We start from the raw sequence: 20,993 nt of genomic DNA, 5'->3' as shown, positions 1-20,993 counted from the left end.
GAGAATAATAATATAAAAAGAATGAACTCAGAATAAACCAAAAAAAAAGGACCTTTACTTAAGTGTGTAAAAAATATACTATCAACCATCACGTAAGAATCATCAAATTATAAAAGGTCCGAATCTATAGACTAATTATTAGCATAAAGAAAAAAGTTAATACAAATTGTAAAAATACATTAGTTAACTCGTAATGAAAAATGTACTATTCTTCAAGGAATCTTTGAGCATCTGCTGGAGATTTGAACAACCGACAAGTCTCATCTTTGAGAGTAACTCTCAATTGTGCGGGAAATAGCAGCACTTGTTTGTAGCCTTTCTGATGAATTTCCAACATAACTGATTTAAAAGCCATTCTTGCCCTCAAGACTTCAGGACTGTAGTCTTCCAGAATACGAAATTGGAAATTTTGAAAGCTGATCATACCCTTTTTCCGGGCAGCCCGAATCAGATGTTCTTTAGTATGAGGATAATGAATCCGGTGAATCACTGGTCGTGGTTTCGTACCTGGAGCTGGTTGAAAACGAGAAATGTGATGTGCATGGTTGATTATTGGAGGGGTATCCAGAACTTCTGAGCTGAATACGTCCATTAAAAATTTAGAGAAAAATACAGTCAGATCACCAAAATTTTCCAGAATCCCAATTAGCCGAAGATTTTGGCTTCGAGACTGGTTTTCAAAATCAGTCATTTTAGGTTTTCAAAATCAGTCATTTTAGATTTATAACGGTCCAGCAGTTGAGACATCGAAGATTGCTGTTGTTCCAAAATTTCAATTTTGCGATCTCTCTGACGAGCAGCATCTTTGAGAGCTAAAATTCTTGCTTCTTGTTGTTGAGAATCCGTTGTAAGTGATTGAAGTTTTACATTGACTGTCTTTAAAATTTCATTGAGCATAGAAAGCTTTGGAGTTAGTTTATTCTCCAGTTTTTCAAGTCTCTCGTCCATAAGTTTCGCAATTGCTTCCAAAGTTAACAGTTCTTTCACCTGTTTCGATTCCTTAGGTTCTTGTTGTTTAGACACTTTAACAAGTTGAAAAATAATTCAAACAGTTGAAAAAATTTTCATAAGTATCAACCCCTTTAGAATAGGTATAAACAGGTCAATTAGGGGGTGACTGTAGGTAGAAAAAAGTAAAAGGATTGGAGCGAAGCCTAAAACAGCCTCACTCCATAAGCGCCATCTTGCGACCTCCCAACATTTGTATGTTACCCATTTATCACTGGCTGTTTTTACAGAAGCAACCCATGAACAACCACCTGAATACAACTGTAAGTACATCTGGGATTCTGCAATCATTATGATTCTTTCCATATCCTTGCAAATATTACTTTCCTACAAATCTTTTGGGAGTTCATGACTAGTAAGCTGATTGAGTCAACAGGCCTGACAGAAAATGAATGAAATTTCATTACATAATGGAATCCAAGGTTGACTGATATAAATGGTAACCCTTGGAGATAAATAAATAAGAATTACTTTATGAATTATTTTGCAGCTGATACTTGGAAAGAAAAGAGAATTCAGCTGTCCAGATTTCCTGTTATGTTGAATGTTGAAAAGCCTGATATTTAGCAGGTGTAGCTTGATAATAGCTGATCAGAATCAGGTTTATTATCACTGGCATGTGATGTGAAATTTGTTAACTTAGAAGCAGCAGTTCAATGCAATACACAATCTAGCAGAGAAAAACAAAACAAAACATAATAATAAACAAGTAAATCGATTATGTATATTAGATCCTCAGAGCTCCTGACACCCAGAAACTTGAAGCTGCTCACTCTCTCCACTTCTGATCCCTCTATGAGGATTGGTATGTGTTACTACATCTTACCCTTCCTAAAGTCCACAATCAACTCTTTTGGCTTACTGACATCCAGTGCCAGGTTGTTGCTGCGACACCATTCCACTAGTTGGCATATCTCTCTCCTGTGCGCCCTCTCGTCACCACCTGAGATTCTAGCCAACAATGGTTGCATCGTCAGCAAATTTATAGATGGTGTTTGAGCTATGCCTAGTCAACACAGTCATGTGTATAGAGAGAGTAGGGCAGTGGGCTAAGCACACACCCGAGATGCGCCAATGGTGATCATTAGCGAGGAGGATATGTTATCACCAATCCACACAAACTTTGGTCTTCCAGTTAGGAAGTTGAAGATCAGAAAGATTGCAGAGGGAAGTACAGAGGCCCAGGTTCTGCAACTTCACAATCAGGATTGTGGGAATGATGGCATTAAATGATGGGCTATAGTCGATGAACAGCATTGTGACGTAGGTGTTTGTGTTGTCAAGGTGGTCTAAAGCCATGTGGAGAGCCGTTGAAATTGCATCTGCTGTTGACCTATTGTAGCGATAGGCAAATTGTAATGGGTCCAGATCCTTACTAAAGCAGGAGTTCAGTCTAGTCATGACCAACCTCTCAAAGCATTTTGTCACTGTTGATGTGAGTGCTACCAGGCAAATGTCATTAAGGCAGCCCACATTATTCTTCTTTGGCACTGATATAATTGTTGCCTTTTTAAAGCAAGTGGCAACTTCTACCCATAGCAGTGAGAGGCTGAAAATGTCCTTGAATACTCTCGCTAGTTGATTGGCACAGGTTTTCAGAGCCTTACCAGGTACTCCATTGGGACTTTCTGCCTTGCGAGGGTTCACTCTCTTCAAAGACAGTCTAACATTGGCCTCTGAGATGCAGATCACAGGGTCATCAGGTGCAGCAGGGATCTTCACAGCTGTAGTTGTGTTCTCCCTTTCAAAGCGTGCATAGAAGGCACTGAGTTCATCTGGTAGTGAAGCATCACTGCCATTCATACTATTGGGTTTCGTTTTGTGGGAAGTAATGTCTTGCAGACTCTGCCAGAGTTGCATGCATCTGGTGTCGCCTCCAACCTCAGTCAAATTGTCTGATTTATTCCCCTCACCCCCATTCTCCTGACTACACCCCATAACTTTTGGCACTTACTCATATTACCTGGAATATTCTCAAGGTAAGTCATAGTGGAGTCCCATTTGATTGCAAAGAAACTGACTAAGTACCTGGAAGGATGGGATTTGGAAGGAGAATGATTGATTGATTTTACATAACCCAATACAGACTCAATAAACCTCATTCAATGCTGTAATCAACTTGTGCCATTGTAAACAACCAAACAGGCAATATTTCTGCTACTTTTGGATACATAAAACTAGAAACTAGGCCACAATTGGAATAATCAGTTTTCCTGGTTACAACTGCATAGCTATAGAAAATTTCTAATCATCCAGTCACATAGGTTGAATAAGAAGTTTGACCACATTGTGATATCAGTCTAAAAGGGGTGTTGAGATTCTTGAATGAAACATGCCAGAACTGAAATGTTTTCTGAAGATGCTTTAACTAGCTAAATCTGGATAGAAAATAGGAGGTGTTAGCAGGAAAATAGGAGGGATAGATTTTTGAGTGACACCAGAGGCAATGAAATGCAGTGAGGTCAGAAGCCATTTTCAGTGTTCTCCACCTCGAAGAGATGAGAAAGAAAAAGGAAAATGTGACTCATCTAGATGATACCAGTGAGGTAGGGAAGGACGGCATAGTCAACCATCTCTGGCAGAGGCAGAAATTTGAATGTGTAATCCAAAAAAAAACATGGAAGGGACTACATTCAATGAGAAAAGGAACCTTGGAGGGGAAAAAGAACTATTAACAATGTCAAATAAAGGAGTCTGAAGTAAAACTAATGGGCACGACATTTACAGGAATAAAATCAAGAGACAAGACGAGCTCAGAGCAACAAAGTTGGGGGAAGTTTGGCTCCAGAGACAAAGGCAACTATTAGGATGCCCTCATTCCTAGTAACTAAACATCATAAGTTCCTTACAAGACCACGTACAGGAAACAGGAATTTAAACAGATAGCCTAATAAGTCGTTTATTTTATGCAGGGATGTAAAAATGTTGGATACTTGCTCTATCAAGCCATACAGAATTGACAAGGTCAAACATACCCAAGAGATGGAACAATGAATGACATGCTAAATCTTCAAGGACAATTTGGAGTTAAGTGCAGACTTTGCCAACTATGTGCAAACTACATACATGAACAAAACCTACTGAACATGTCAATTAAATTGCACAGACCCTATTAAAGGCAGATTTCTACCAATGGTTAAAAGTATTTCTGTTGAGGTTCTAAGTTCCTGATGAACTTGTGGAACATTCCTACATTTTGTCAACATATTTCCAAAGGTTCAGTGTTTAAAACTGAGTGCAGTATTCTAGATGGGTATGTCCAACGATCTGCACAAATACAACCTCTTCCCTCGAGCATTAATGCTCTCGAGGTAAAGAGCAACATCCTAGAGCTTTTAATACCTCTCAAGTCTGTGCAACTGGAAACCAAATTTTAAATGTGTCTTGCGATACCAAAATCTCTATCTTGTCATGGTTTCAAATCTCTTCTCATTCAGAAAGTTTTTTGGGTTCGAAATGAATGACACCCTTCCCACTCTGAATTCTCTATGAGTGCTTTGCTTATCAAGTCTGTCTCTTTTTAACTTCCCGTTTCCAGTTTCACAATTTTCACTATTTTTAACTATTATCTGCAAATTCTATACACACATTGGGCATTCCTTCATCCTATTCATGCAGACTCCAGGACAATACTACTTGTCATGCCCCTATCAAATTCCATTTCTCTTACCCTACTGTCATCACCTACCTTTAACCAATTATAAAACTTTGACACAAGAGTGTCTCAAATTCTGTGCACTTTTACTCTGTATGAACCCAAGTTTTAAATTAAGCACTAACTTTCACATTAATATATAAAATATAAAAGTTTATATTTTATAAATAGGCAAGATACATTTTAGTCATCGTAAAGTTTTGAAAAATAAGTAGGCATTTGTGAAGAATGGTATGATGAAATGGCGGAGCAGACTCAGTGGGCCAAATGGCTCCATCTGCTCCTATGTCTTGTGTAATTATGAGAGAGCCATCAAGCCAAATTAGACACAGGACATATGGATAGCATACTTCATTCTTAAAATATATGGCAGATAAGTAAATGTACCTTTGGATGCCAGCAAAAAGCAAGATCAGCATTAAAAACTTAATATTTTAATAAACATTTTTAGTTAAGTGTACAAGAAAGTACATGAGGTGATTGCCATTGAGAGAGAAAGCAGAAGAAACCTTGCATGCTATTTTAGAACAGTAAAATAACGAGAAAAATATAGCTTTCATGAGTGGTACACTAGTTTAAAAATATTATGGACAAATTATTTAAGCTGTAAACATTTTTAAATAGAGAACTCATCAATGACAGATTTGTAAAATTAGCAATTAACAGTCACAAGTAATTACAACATCCACTCCAATATTATAAATCCAGCTTCACTCTTTGTAGGATTAACACAGAAATTCTGACTTGTAAAATATTTTTAACAAACATAAACCAAAAAGATACTGTTAACATCTGGTCTACACCTCTGCCAAAGAAATAACATTTGCTTGATAGGCATTTCTAAACAGTTCAATGCTACTGCTGTCTTCAATCTTGGGTCACAAGATTTATTCTGGAGTGTTGTAGAATGGCCCAAACTGCAGAGACCAAATTGTACAGAGGCAATAATGGGAAGTTAAAAGCGCATCACTCCTTTCACCACTGACTTTCACCATCATGCTCAAAGTCATCTGGAACTAATAGACCTCATCATACATAATCTATGTTGGTGTTTGTGCTGTAAACTAATCCTGTCACATACCATCTACCTCATTTCAGCCTTTCAGCGTACATTTCTAATTCCTTGTCTCTCATGTATTCATCTAGGCTACTTTTGAAAGCATACAAGCATAGGCATTTCCTCTGGTTCCTTCTTCAGAATTGCAGGACAATTGCAATTCTAGGCCTTGACCTAGATTTTAGAGCTTTGTGAATGGTAAAGCTACGTGTGCACTATAATTACACTATTAAACTGATCAGAACGTCAATATTTTCACCCATGCAGTGTTGTCCGGATATACCAAAACTTTTAAGAATGATTTCGATTCTTCCATCCGTTGCCTCATTTTGCTGTCCACTCTACTAAATCTATCACTTGCCAACAGAAATTGGAGATACTAATAAAGTTTTGCTGTAGAATACCCTAAATATAACAGATAATGTTGCAAGCAATTTATATAGTCTTTTAATGGTGCTTTAATTCACATAACCACAAGAAATAGCAGGTCATTTGTACTTTCCAAGTCATTGTCATTCGTGTTTTGAATGAACTCAATTACTAAAACTCCACAGCCCTTAAATTAGATTTCTAAAGATTCACAAGACTGTGTGAAAGGATCTCTCATTTAAATGACCTACTCTTTTATCTGAGACTTTGACCTCTAGACCTATGCTCTTCATCCAGGGGGAAACCCTCCTGAGATCACCTCTATTTCTTCTGAATTCTGGAGAAAATATGCCTAATGTACTCAGAACAAATCCACCATCGCAGGACCCAATTTTCGATACACACTACCTAGGGCAAATAATCTTTTATCTTCTTCGGTTGTCCATCGGAATCTGATGACGATGTCCACTCCTTCAACGGTGAGATCTTTGATGACTATACAGTCCTATCCTGGACCCACAAGTTCTATTGCAGGTGGGACATGTATATGTGTCAGTGGTGGTGGTAGTGATGACAACCATGGCTGCATTTCTCCTGGCTCTCTTCTGCTGTTTTCCAGTTGTTCTTTCCATCTCCAGAATACAAACCCCATCCCTACACAGCTATCGCCAAGTGTTACAGTCAGCGGCAACATCCTCCAGTTCGTCAGGTCTGATCTTGCTCTTCCTTAAAGCATTCTTCATCTGATCCTAATAGCGCTTCTTCGGTCCTCCAGCTGAGCGTCGACCATGATGTATCTGGCTGTATTACACTCTGCGGGGTAGCCGACATGGGAGCATCCTTATTACTGCAACTGACGCTGGGTGACCATGGCCTCAATACTTCTGCGGTTGGTCTTTACAAGTACAGGCAGCCCTCCTTATCCGCGGGGGATTGGTTCCGGGACCCCTCGCGGATACCAAAATTCACAGATGCTCAAGTCCCTTATGCAACCTGTCTCAATCCGGTGGACTTTATTACCCAGTGGAACCCCAGACCTTATTTAACCTGTCTCAGTGCGGTGGATATTAGGACCCGGCGCCAGAGCTCTGAATCTGCAGTGTTTCTGTTCACGAAAATAATCACGATTGAAAATAAAGTGGAAATAATAAAGCAATCGGAAAGAGATGAAACACCATTGGTCATTGGAAAAGCGTTAGGCTACAGTCGGTCAACGATCAGAACAATTTTAAAGGATACAGTGAGAAAGGCTCTGCCCTGATGAAAGCTACAATTATTACTAAACAATGCAGTGGTTTAATTATTGGGTTTTGGGGTTTTGAGTGGAAAGCGCACTCGGGAGCGATCTGTCCCGAGTCCCGAGAACTTCCGTTCCCAAGCCCGGCGCTGAAACATATGTTCTTAAGTGTTTTATATGCATAGAAAGGTAAAATATATACTATATACAAGACAAACGTTTGACTAACTGACGCCAAATAATACTGGATGTACCTGTTCCAACTTACTTAGTGAGAACTTCCGACTTTTTTTCGATCCCGATCCACGGTAACCTACGCGCATCCTCCCGTATACTTTAAATCATCTCTAGATTACTTATAATAGCTAATACAATGTAAATGCTGTGTAAAATGGTTGTTATACTGCATTGTTTAGGGAATAATGACAAGAAAAAAAGTCTGTTCATGCTCCAACAACAAGTGCTGGAAGAGCACTTCCAGGTTTTCGTGATCCGCTGTTGCTTGAATTCGCGCATGCGGAATCCGCGGATAAGAAGGGCCAACTGTATCTCAGTGTGAGGCACCCGCTCACGCCAAGTAATTCCCAGGATACGCTGAAGGCAGCTTATGTGGGAGCGCTCCAAGGACTTGATGTGACGGCTGTAGGTTACCCAAGCTTCACAGCCATAAAGGAGGGTGGTGACACAGACCGCTTGGTATACAGAGACCTTTGTGGAGGGACGAAGGCTCCTGTTCTGAAAGACTCAATGCCGAAGTCTCCCAAAGGCAGCTGATGCCTGTCTAATGCGGCTCTGGATGTCGTTGTCAATGTTTATACAAGGGCAAGAAAACCAAAAGCTATATTTCATTTGCAGTTTCACCAAGATTTCTTTAGTTCTGTTCTCAAATCCATTCATAATTGCGATCAACATGTCATTTATCTTCCCAAATGTTTTCTGTACCTGAATGTTGGCTTTCAGACTTATATACAAGATTACCCCAGTCCCTTTGAACATTATTTCCTGATCACAATTTAAAAATTAATTTGCACTTCTGCTTTGGGCGGTTAAGTAGTTGACCTCACTCTTTTCCACTGCATTGTTCATTTGTCATGTCCTCACTCAAAGCTTTTTTTTAAAAAACCAATGTCACAATCCCACCTACTTTTGTATCCTCAGCAAATAATTTGGCCTATCACAACAATAAATAGCTACTATTGTGAATAGCTTAGGCCCATGTGATACCCTAACCTCTCAGCTCTTTCTACTAACATCACCTCCAGACAATACAAACACTGAAGTCTTTAAGGTGCACAAACTAAGCATAATATCATGACGATTCAACTATGAGAAACCAAGTAGAAGACATCCCTCTAATGTACATGGAAGAAGACACACCTTTATTGTTAAGGGTAGGCCAAGAATAGGATTTGGTTGTAGTAAACTTTAGTTAAGAATTCTATTTTCTGACTCCATCTTTCCCACCACCCCCCCCCCCCCACTTCTGATTTTCTCTATGTGACTCCCTTATCCACTTAGCCCTCCCCACCAATCTTCCTCCTGGCACTTGTCCTGCAAGTGTGACAGGATCTACACCTGTCCCTACACCTCCTCTCTCACCACCATTAAAACCTCCAAACAGTTCCTAGATGAGGTGACACTTCACCTGCAAGTCTGTCAGGGCTATCTATTGTATCTGATGCTGCCAGTACAGTCTCCTTGAAATCAGTGAGACCTGATGCAAATTGGGAACAGCTACGTCGAGCACCTTCACTACGTCCACCACAAAAGGCAGGATCACCCAGTGGCTACCAGTTTCAAATTAACATTTCATTCCCATTCTGACGTGTCAGGCCACGGCCTGTCAAGGCCAAACTCAGGTTGAAGGTGCAACACCTCATACCAACTGGATAGCCTCCAACCTGATGGCATGAACATCAATCACTTAACTTCCAATAATTCTTCCCCCCCCCCGCCCCCCATTTTCCATTCCCATTCTGGCTACCCTCTTACACCTTTCTCAACTGCCCATCACCACCTTCTGGTTCCCTTCCTCTTTCCATTCCATGGTCCACTGCCCTCACCTATCAGGTTCTCTCTTCTTCAGACTTTTACCTCTTCCACTTGTTCCCTCCCAGCTTACTTCACCCCCATCCCCGAACTTCCCTTTCACCCATCACCTGGCAGTTCACACTTCTTCCACTCCCCCACCTTCTTATTGGGCTTCTACCCCACTCCTTTCCAGTCATGAAGGGTCTGAGCCTGAACCATCAACTGTTTATTCCCCTCCATAGATGCTGACTGACATGCCGAGTTCCTCCCGCATTCCCTGAGTGTTCTCAAGATTTGCAGCATCTGCAGAATATCTTGTTTGTTTTCTATTGTTTGACAGTGCTGTGTGTAAATATATATTAATCAATTGTATCAATGCATGTATAATTAAAATGTTATTTACCATCCATGTCTTACAAAAAAGTACTAAAGATAGCTAACCAAAGGAAATATTAGCTTTTAAGAAAAATCTTAAAGTGCAAGAACAGTATTAGTGAAGGAACTATTTTTATATAATTCACAATTACAATTATATTGTCATATAATTAAGATCAGCTTCAATACCATAAGATTAGAAATAGAATAGGCCATTTGGCCCATCAAGTATGCTCTGCATTCATTCCATCATGGCTGATTTATCATCCCTCAAGCCCATTTTCCTGCCTTTTCCCTGTAACCTTTAACTAAACAAGAACATATCAACCTCTGCTAAAAATATACTCAATGACCTGGCCTCCACAGTCGTCCATGGCAACGAATTTCACAGATTCACCACCTTCTGTCTAAAGAAATTCATTCTCATTTCTAAATAGACCTCCTTCTATTCTGAGGATTTACCCTCTGGTCACCCACTATAGGAAACATACTCCCCACATCCACTATCTAGGCCTTTCAATATTTGATAGGCTTCAATGTGATCTCCCAATTCTTCTAAACTCCAGCAAATATAGGCCAAGAGCCAGACACTCCTCATATGTTAACCCTTTCATACCCAGAATAATTCTTGTGAATCTCCTCTGTACCCTCTTCAATGCCACTACATCTTTCCTTGAATAAGGGCCCCAAAACTGCTTACAATACTCCAAGTGCAATCTGACCAATGCATTATAAAGCCTCTGTATCATCACATCCTTGCTCATATTCTAGTCCTCTCAAAATGAATGTTAACATAGCATGTCTTCCTTACCACCACCTCAGCCTGCAGATTAAACTTTAGGGAATCCTATACATGGAATCCCAAGTCCCTTTGCACCTCTGATTTTTGATTTTTCTCCCCATTTAGATAGTCTATGCCTTTATTCCTTCTACCAAAGTACCTGACTGTCCACTTCCCAACACTGTTTTCCAACTGTTACTTTGTCCATTCTCCCAATCTGTCAAAGTCTTTTTGCAGGCTCCCTGCATCTTCAACACTACCTGCCCCTCCACCTATCTCTGTGTTGTCTGCAAACTTGGTCACAAAGACATCAGTTACATCATCCAATTCATCAACATTTAACATGAAAAGCAGTGGTCACAGCGCCGACCCCTGCGGAACACGACACGTCACCAGCAGTCAACCAGAATAAGCTCCCTTTATTCCGAGTCTTTGCCTCCTGCCAATCAGCGAATCTATTCATGCGTCATATCTTTCCTGTAATACCACGGGCCCTTATCTTGTTATGCAGCTGCACGTGTGGCACCTCCTCAAGAGCCTTTTGAAAATCCAAGTAACCAACATCCACTGACTCTTTGTCTATCCTGCCTGTTATTTCCCAACAAATTTGTCAGGCAAGATTTCCCCTTACGGAAATACTGACTTTGGTCTGCTTTATTATGTGCCTCCAAGTACCCTGAAACCTCACTTAATAATGGACTCCCAACAGGTTCCCAACCACTAAAGTCAGACTAATTGGCCTATAATTTCCCAAAGAGTGGAGTGACATTTGCAATTTTCCAGTTCTCTGAAACCATTCCAGAATCTAGTGATTCTTGAAAGATCATTACAAATGCCTCCACAATCTCTTCAGTTACCTCTTCCAGAACCCAGGGGTATAGTCTATCGTAGGTGACTTATCTACCTTCAGACCTTTCAACTTCCCAAGCACCTTCTCATTATTAATAGCGACTAAACTCACCTCTGCTCCGATACATTCGAACTTCCAGCATACTGCTGGTGTCTTCCCCAGTGAAAACTAACAAAATACTTAAGTTCATCTGCCATTTCTTTGTCCCGCATCACTACCTCTCCAGCATTATTTTCCAATGGTCTAATATTCACAATGGCCTCTCTTATTCTTTATACCTGAAAAAAAATTTTGGTATACTTTTTGATATTTTTGGCTAGCTTGCCTTCATATTTCATCTTTTCTCTCCTTATGGCTTTTTAGATGCCTTCTGTTGGTTTTTAAAAAGCTCCTCAATCCTCTAATTTCCCACTAATTTTTACGCTTAGTTTCTTAACAGTACCCATAAGAATTCTATATTTTCCAATCCTATGTCACCGTTCTAAGGATTTGATTTCATGTTTTTTAAACAAACAGAGCCTACCTGCCTGTCCTTTCGATACAAGTATATCCTTGGATATCAAGCTCCCAACAATCATCTTCTTTCAGGTACGTCTCAGTGATGCCCAACATCATACCTGCCAATCTCTAAATGTGCTACAAGATCATCTACCTTATTCCCTCTACTGCACAGTACACTGCACACTGGCCCTTCAATCCACATTATTTAAAAACTACAAGAGCAAGACCAAAGGTGCCATCAGAAAACTGAAAATTTCCTCCCGAAAGAAAAAGTTCCTCTTAAGAGTTTTAGAAGCAAATTCTCCCTAATCTTTTGCGCCACAGTTCATGATACAGATCGGAAGCGGTCAAAATTCTGACAGTAGGATCTTTCAGATACTGTTAACAGTGGCAAAGTAAAATTAAAAAGGCAGGCATAGAGTTATTAGATCAAACAGTGCTGAGGATAGGAATAAAGCTAAGCGATCAGAAAGTGGGACAAGGCTAGCAAGAATGTAAGACTGAACTGAATTAGAAATCAGTCTGCATAGGTCATAGCCCAGAGCATTTGGGCAAAGGTCAGATTGGGCAATAGAGACAAAAGTGACTGCAAAGATATTAATTGATGGGAATACTCCTGATACTACAGAAGGACTTTTGACTGAAAATATGACCATAAAGGATTCAAAAATTGTTACAGTGATATGTTAATTACACAACTCATAAAATGAGTGACTATTTAAGCCAATCAGAAGGATTTAATGCAGTGTGAAGTATTAGATGAAATCATTACAACATTGGTTTTAACAAAATTGTTGCAGCTCAAGTAGCCGTGATCTAATATTGATTGCCGCTGATACTGAATCAATGACAGTTAAATAATCTCCTTGAGCAATTATACATCTCTGCAAATCTGAATGACTTGTTATTTTCAGGACTTAAAAAAAAATATTCCTCCCACCATGACTTTGATTTTCGCAACAGCCAGTTTCAGATCTTGGTTAACTATTGCGTATACAATCATACATTGATCCCTTAAACTAGAAGTAAATATTAGCTTTATTTGTACATTGAAACATATAGTGAAATGTTGGTTGTTGATGCAAATAACGCACTTTCCAATGATATTCTGGGGACAGCCTGCAAGTTCTGCAGCTTCCAGCACCAACAACGCATGCCTACAACTTACTAACCCTAACCAGTATGTCTTTGGAATGTGGAGGATTACCACTGCACCCAGAGGCAAGTATTCAAATCCTAAAGAACTAAATTGCTGCCATAATGGACAACCACATTTTACCATGTGTTGCTAACTGAACAAAGTAAAAAGGTAATTCCTACCTGCAGTGGCAGAAAAAAAAATCACCTACAAGATTCCACACACTTAAAACCATAGCATATCAAATTCTATTTTTTTTTAAAAAAGAACTTCAACTTTAAAATACTGAATACTATCTTTGCTGTGTTGTTATACTTGTTAATGGACTCTGAAGAAGCTGTTGCTCCTAGAAAACATTACAAAAACAAAGAATGAACCTGGATTTAACTAGCATCGTTTTTTATTCTCACGTGATTATGCAGCAAGATTAATCACTCTTAATGTCTAATTAATCATCGGTTTGCAGACATCAAACAGCTAATTTTTGTTAAGACTCCATAGTAGTGGGACAAATGAACAGTTACTTCTAAAATGTTGGGGATTAAACATCTGAAAACCACTTCCAATGAGGTTTTAAAATTTAAATAATGAAGCTTCATCTTAACATCTCAAATAAAAATGATTGCACCACAGAAAAAAAGAACTTTCTCAGTAATAAACTTATATTAGCTCAGTAAAAGTTCATGGATTTGGGCTTGAACCTATGACCTAATCACTTGAGGTAAAGATTACTGCCACAAGGTAAAGTTGATGCTGTGCAATACTGATTCAAGATTGTTTAATGTCATTTCCTGCACACAAGTGTAAATAAGAACAAAATAGTTGTTACCCTGGACCCAATGCAGTACCAAAAAAAGATTAAAACAATAATAATTAAAAACACAATATAAATACACAAGATAGCTTATATACAAAGGTTGAATGCACGTCCATAAAGTTTTACTAGGCTGTAGATAAAGGTGACGGAGAGAAAATGAAAAAAAAAGTGGTGGATTTGGTGAGTGCAAGTATAGATCACCATTACTACTTGGGGACACTGTTTTTGAGTCTGATGGTTCTGGTGTGGATGTGACTCAATCTCCTCCCTGACGGGAGTGGGAACAGGGTTGGTGAAATCTTTCATGATATTACTGGTCAAAGATACACATCCTTGACGGCAGATGGTCTCGAAGCTTAGGGCCCTTTTGACTACCCATTGTAGAGCCTTCCTGTACCAAGCAGTGATAAAGCTGCACGTCTGAAGAATTATGCGAGTATGGAAGTGCAAAGTCCAGCTCTCTGCAACCTCCTCAAACAAGAGGCTGGTGAACATTCTGGACTATGTTGAATGTGTATGGGATCATGAAAGCTTGGGTGTGATGTGCACCAATGTAAAAAGGGGGTGTGAGTGGTGCAAGTTCTCCTGGCGTTGATAACCATTTCCTTTTGTCTTGTTGATATAGAGATTTGTAGCTCGGGTTGAGGATGTTGCTGTTGAGTGGCTTGCTGGGTAACAAAACGTCTACAAGCCAACATCATCAGTGCAACTTCGAATTAAATGTAGTGATCTTGAGATTATTTACCATGAATCAGGCCTGCAACACTTCCACCTTCTCTCTGTAGGCCATCTCATCATTGTTGGCGATGAGCCCCACCACTGTGATGTCATCAGATGATGTGATGATTGGTGTGTTTGGCCACACAGTCACGTGTGAGCAAAATGTACAGCAGTGGGCATTGCAAACACCCAGTTGCAAAGTGGTGTATTTCGAGTGAAGAGTAAGAGCTTGCTCATCAAGATCTGTGGGACAATAGAGCTGAGTGCCGAATTGAAATCCAGAAACAACATTCTGACACAAGCGTCCTTGTTTTCTAGGTGTGTCAGGCCAGGTGCATGACAGATGCTACGGCATCTGTCATAGAGTGGTTCTGTCTGTAAGCATATTGGTGAGCGTCTAATGAGGCAGGAATTAAGTTTGTGATATGTACCATTATCAGTCATTCAAAGCACTTCATGATGATTGGTGCCAGTGCTATCGGGCCATTTAGTTCTGAAGGTGTAGAGTTCCTTGGTACAGCGATGACAGCGGCTGATTTGAAGCACGTGGGAACAGCCGCCTGGTTAAGTCTTGAAGATGCGACTGCTTAGCATTCTGAATTTTATGCTGCACTACAAGTTGGAAAGTTGTGTTTCTTACATGACAGTGAAACCAAAATACCTTACTCTCAAACAAAATAGACTATTCTCCTTTGTCCAAATTAATCTCCATAAATCCAAATCAGAAGCTAAATTTAAAGGTCATTTTCATGTGTTATTTTTCCCCCAAATAGCAATGTTCTCTTAGTTTCATTTTTTAAGAACAAACTAAATTGCTCAACTTAATGCATTGCTCTCTCAGTCCAGACTCAACCAGTCACATGCAAACATTTCCATCCTATTTTGTGAACCATCTTAAAAACTATGAACTTAAATATTTAACCAACTTTATATTTTGGCAGTAAAGGAAATGAACACAAATAATACACAACATGCCCCTTTTACACTCCAGTTCTTTCCTTCTGGAAAATAAACAAAGCTTTTTCCATTTACCCTTCATTCCTGGAGCCACACCCAGTGTCTCCTAAATGCATTCTTTCCACTGCACCTACACTTCCCTCAAGCGACAAAAGAGCAGGTATTTCATATGTACTTCTATCTCCATTTAGATATTACTCTTATTTCAACTTACCTTCTAACAGAACCATCAAGATACATCAATATGACTTGTCATTTACCACTCAAGATCTCCTGGTTTCATCCGACTGTAAATACTTAAAAACTAGATGAACTTGAAAGTTGTCTTAAAATCTGATTCCACTTTAAAAATTAACCTCAAATTAAATTTTCTAAGTTACTTGAAATAGATAGTTTAAAACAAAACACTTCTATAGCTAAAGAGAAATCTTGCAGTCATTTCTAGTCTTCCATTAATCTACATACCCTTTGCTTCCTATTAGCCAAATGTTCTCAGAAGCATGTAGCTATATTATTGAAATTAGACTTGCAATAACATCAACTTTATGGTAATCTCTATCATAATTTCACATGGCTTAAAACACTGAAATGAAACAAACAATGGCAATAACTTAGATCCCTTGATACATATTTATTCTTCCACTGATAATTTCTTCTATTATTAAAAACATTTAGATATACGTTTGGTGAGAGGATATTTGTAAATTTTAACTCTGCTACATCCCAAAATGATTCACTGAGCATTTAGAGGTTTAAATGTGGTCTTTCAAAATTTAGATACTTTTAATTAACAATGCCACATTACAACCAATTAATTATTTGCAGGAGAAATTGTTACATGAAGGGGTTTGCTTCAGTGGAAAAAAATATTTATTCTATCTGCAGTTATATTTGAAGCAATATTTCAAACTTGTAATATTTACTGAATCTGAGGATTTCCAAAATTTGGCTGCACATTTATTTACCAAATGTACAAAACAATGGCCTAAAATGTGAGGAATAACTAATAAGGGTACCATAATTAGGTCCAAAAACCCAAAAAGTATTCCAGGTCACTGTATTACAGTGAGAGTCATACTACAAAGAATTCTCAAAATTCAATCTAACAGAATCAAAAAAATTTCCTACAGGAAGATTTAAGTGTAAAATAAATTCTATTATTGGTCCTACTAAATAGCTCAGAATTCTTAGCCAACTCTTACAGGCTTGAAACTGTCACATACAACTAGCTTGTATAAAATTCAAGCTGGTTCCCCGATTTTCTTCAAGCAACTTATGCAACCAGTAACTAGTGATTTTAACTGTCCTGTTGTACATACTGTTAAATTATTATAAATTGTACATTTAGAAGGATCCAAGTAATAAAGTCAATTCAAGTGATACAGACAAGAACAGTTTCAAGTTCAAACTGTTGTGATGAATGAACTCACAAAAGCAAACAATTTCTCTACTTTAGTATAAAAAAATTATAGTACAATCTGAACCTGACCAATTCAAACCCAATCAGTGCTGGACATTTAAAAATTTTTGAGACGACAAAACTACAATTGGGTCCTATCAAACAGCCAAGCTCTAAAATCAATTAGAATTCATTTTCATATCCCTTCATTGCCCATCCAAATGTAATTGTTTTATCATTTGTGCCCTGTGCCACCAGTTTCCTGGTCCACTATCAGGACCTTATTTCTTTTAAGATGTCCTTGAAAATCCAGTTTTAACTAATTTCCCTGATAACCTCCTTGAGTGGCTTGGTGTCAAACACAGCTTCGAAATACCCATGAAATGTGTTGGTTGTTTTACTACCGGAAAAGTATTAGCGAAGTGCACATAACTTCAGGTATATACACCTGATGAATATTTAGCCCTATTTGGCTCACACCTGGATTTTACTCACATTCTCAATAACCACAACTGCAATACATGTACAAATGCTCAAGTTAACAAAGAATCTACGAATAAGCAATAAGGATTTGTGCAGAAACACACCATGACATGTATGATTTACAGAAAGCATGTAATACAGAGTACATATGGAAAGGAAACAAAATCAAGCTAATATTGAAAACACAAGGCAGTCTGCAGACGAATCCAAAGCAATACACACAAAATGCTAGGGGAACTCAGCAGGTTAGGCAGTATCTATGGAAATGAATATAGTCAACGTTTCAGGCTGAGACCCTTCTTCAGGATCCTTCTAGTTGTTTCCATAGACCTTACCTGACTTGCTGAATTCCTCCAGCATTTTTTGTGGTTGCTAATATTGAAAAGCATGCTGGCTTCTCATATTCCTTTTGTGTCACCAGTCTTCCAAGAATCTAACCATAAACTATGCTTGTCATCAACTGTATCAGATTAAACCAGTGTTCAAAATATCAATAGTTCCATTTAATATCAGAGAAATGCATGCAATATACATCCCAAAATTCTTGTTCTTTACATAGACATCCACGAAAACAGAAGAGCCCCCAAAGAATGAGTGACAGCTAAAATGACAGAACCACAAAGCCCCCCCAACTCCCCCTCCCACGCTCAAGCAGGAGCAAAACAATGACTCCCCCCTCCCTGTTTTTCAGTATCCATTTATTTTTAACCACAAATAGTATCCACTTCTAATCCAGTATCATCTCTGATATTGGCATATTTATCACTAAATCGCTTAGTGCCTTTCTCTCTTCCAAATTGGACTAATCCAATACCCACCATCTTCCCATTCTCTCATTCAAACTGCTACCAATTATAATCTAACTTCACACAAAGGCCTACTCACCATAACTTTAAGGCTCACTGATTGCCACCAATTTCAAATCCCCAAATAACTACTGCATTTTTTCCGAATCATTATCTCCACATCACCATCTCCACAGCCTCAAAGTCTTACATTCACTGGCTTCTAGTCAGTTACAGAGCCTCCCCAAGTTCATTCAGCCCACCTTCCAGCAGTTTCACAAAAAAAACCTCGAGCAACCAGCCAGCTCCAATGGCATAGTTTTTAAATAAAATTACTATGTAATGTTTATTGTAAATTAAGTTTTCAACAACTATGACATTACCACCTCTGTCAAAATAACAAAAACCTCCAAAAAATTTCAAACCATCTTTGAAAAATTATCTGATTTTAAATACACCCAATTTAGCATAAAAGCATTTCTGACAAAAAAAAACATGCGCCAGAAAGTGACAAAAATAAATTAAGATCATATGTTTATAAACATTTTCCTGGCATAAAAATATAATTGACCAAGATGCAACTTTCTAAACAAACTTCTGGAATACTCATGTCTTAAGTAATAAACCACTGTCTCCACTATGAGAAAACTACAAACTTGCTCGCCAATGAAGAAAACTACCAGAAATATTTACATTAACCAACTTCTTGTTGAATTGAAAGATTTTGCGGTAGGCTTCCCACTGAATACTTAACACACAAGGCCTATAAACCAAAACAGCGCACCGCGTTTAAAAGGAACTAAGATTACCCATTTATAAACTTTTAATTACAATCGGACTTGCTCGTTCAATAGCAAACACCTTTAGCATCATTTGCAGTGGCTCTTTGCTTTCTTATTTCTCGCACATGCGCCCAATGATAAATAATGCAGATTTCAAAATACACTTTAGTTTTATTTAGAAATAAAATCGCATTGTCGGCCCGATATTGAACGTCATAACCACCCCAAATCTGAAAATAAAACTGTATTTCGGAAAAGACCAAATATATTTAACAGGTTCATTCACACCGAATGTGAAAGTAACCGCACCTGAAACGAGGAGAGTTTGATAAATTGCATAACCTAAATGGCGAAATATAACCTAGGCAGTAAAGATCTTTTAAATTATAAACTTTTGAACATGCGAGTAAGATAGGTACAGTATTTCAGTTTTATCCAGGGTGGGGTAGGAAATGATGATTTAAGTCAAAGCACGCCTGCAGCACACGCTTCTATTGCTGCTATTCTCAGGGCGAACAGTAGGGCGAGGGGGGGGGGGCGAGTTATTCACCTATTCTCGCTTTTATTATAATTGCTGTTTTATACTTTTCTATCATCTTTACTAACTCCGCACCGTGACCTAGAAAGGAACCCGACCAATCTCCCCCTCCCCCGCGCACCTACCCCTCCTCTTCACTGAACCCTGTTTCAACTTAACCTATTAAACACAGAAGTGTGTGTGTGGGGGGGGGGGGGTAAGAGTTAATAATGATGAAAATGAGTTTTAGGCTATTTCAACACATGTAAAAGCCAGAATTAAAGAACAAAAAAAGAGAGAACTCACCGGGATCGTATTCAGGGACAACTGCTTGATATTGCGAGCCAACTCGCATTCCTCCACCTGTAACAAGTAGTTAAAATAAATACCTTATTAAAAGAGATGAACAGAGCGATGTCAGTGCATTGAAATTAAACCAACAATAAGTCAGTTCTAGGCTACTCCAACGCTTCAGTACCGTGCTCATCATCAGAACCGCTGCTCGCCTCTTCCCAGGAGTTATTGCCATTGGTCGCGGCTCCCCCCGCAAAACTTTTAGCCCCATTCCTTCCTCTTCTCTTGCCCGAGACCTCGGGCCCTTTCTCTATCATGGTCGGCATTGTTGGTGCTGTGCGGCGAGCGCTGCCTTGCAGCCGCGGTGCGCCCTTTTGTTGCGCCCAAAACACTTTGTTGCGTGAAAGTTTGCGGCCGCCCGGGCTGTGTCAGCGCCTCCTGCGAGCGGGTGGCAGCGGAGGTGGCGGCAGACCCGAACTCAGCCTCCGAGCGCATCGGCCACACTGCCGCACACCCCAACCTGATCGCGCCGCCGCGCCGCCCACCTGCCCCCTCCCATTGGGCAGGCCGCCGAAGCCCTCACTCCATTGGCGAGGATCTGTGTCCATCAGAAGAGCCGTTGCATTTCCCTTCGTAAGTTAGGTTGACTTTACACTGTACGTGGTCTTTAATCACTACGCCAGCACTGGTGCCTACGATTACATTCTCATCACTTTAACTTTATTTTCAGAATGCACTTTTATCTAACATATCAATGCGGTCAACTAATAAAGGTAATTATTTTGGAAAACAAACCGGAAAATAAAATTAACATTTCTCATATTTGAAGAGCTTATTTTAGGTTCCTTGGAACTATTTATTGCGGAGGACTATTTACTCAAAAGCTGAAGGTGGCTGGAATAGAGGAATTGCCTTTATTTGAAAACATTTCCTAACTTTTATTCAACTCTTCCTACGTAATTAGATTTATATATAGGTCAAACTATTCGATGATTGCAAAATACTAAGGATTCTTGCCATCTTGTCAAGAATAATTCCGTAGCAGAAGCTGTGTTTCACGAGGGCTAAAGTTGTTGATCTTTGATAACACTTGAAATGATTACGATCAGACTGTTATACCTCTACATAAAATTACCCACATGAACAAGACTGAGTCTACTGGTAAAGGGAAAATTCTCCGTCCATGATTTAAAGAGTTCAACGGCGGAGTCCAACCATAGTTCATTAAATAACCATT

The 20,993-nt window shown here is 39.1% G+C and overlaps 1 protein-coding gene across 2 annotated transcripts in view; it reads right to left on the bottom strand.

The window, feature by feature from the left end:
* Positions 1-20,280, bottom strand: part of rcor1 (REST corepressor 1) — a 119,512-nt gene extending 99,232 nt beyond the window's left edge. For both annotated transcript variants that reach the window (XM_073039712.1, XM_073039711.1), the window contains exons 1-2: positions 19,941-20,280; positions 19,769-19,825 (exon numbers count right to left, since the gene is read on the bottom strand). In XM_073039712.1, the coding sequence (XP_072895813.1) occupies positions 19,769-19,825; positions 19,941-20,082 (199 nt within the window). In that variant the 5' untranslated portion in view covers positions 20,083-20,280. The remainder of the gene's footprint in view (positions 1-19,768; positions 19,826-19,940) is intronic.
* Positions 20,281-20,993: the final 713 nt, after the last annotated feature.

This window comes from Hemitrygon akajei, chromosome 3, assembly GCF_048418815.1.
Source record: "Hemitrygon akajei chromosome 3, sHemAka1.3, whole genome shotgun sequence".
Classification (NCBI taxonomy): Eukaryota; Metazoa; Chordata; class Chondrichthyes; order Myliobatiformes; family Dasyatidae; genus Hemitrygon; species Hemitrygon akajei.
This window is presented reverse-complemented; position numbering and strand designations above follow the sequence as displayed.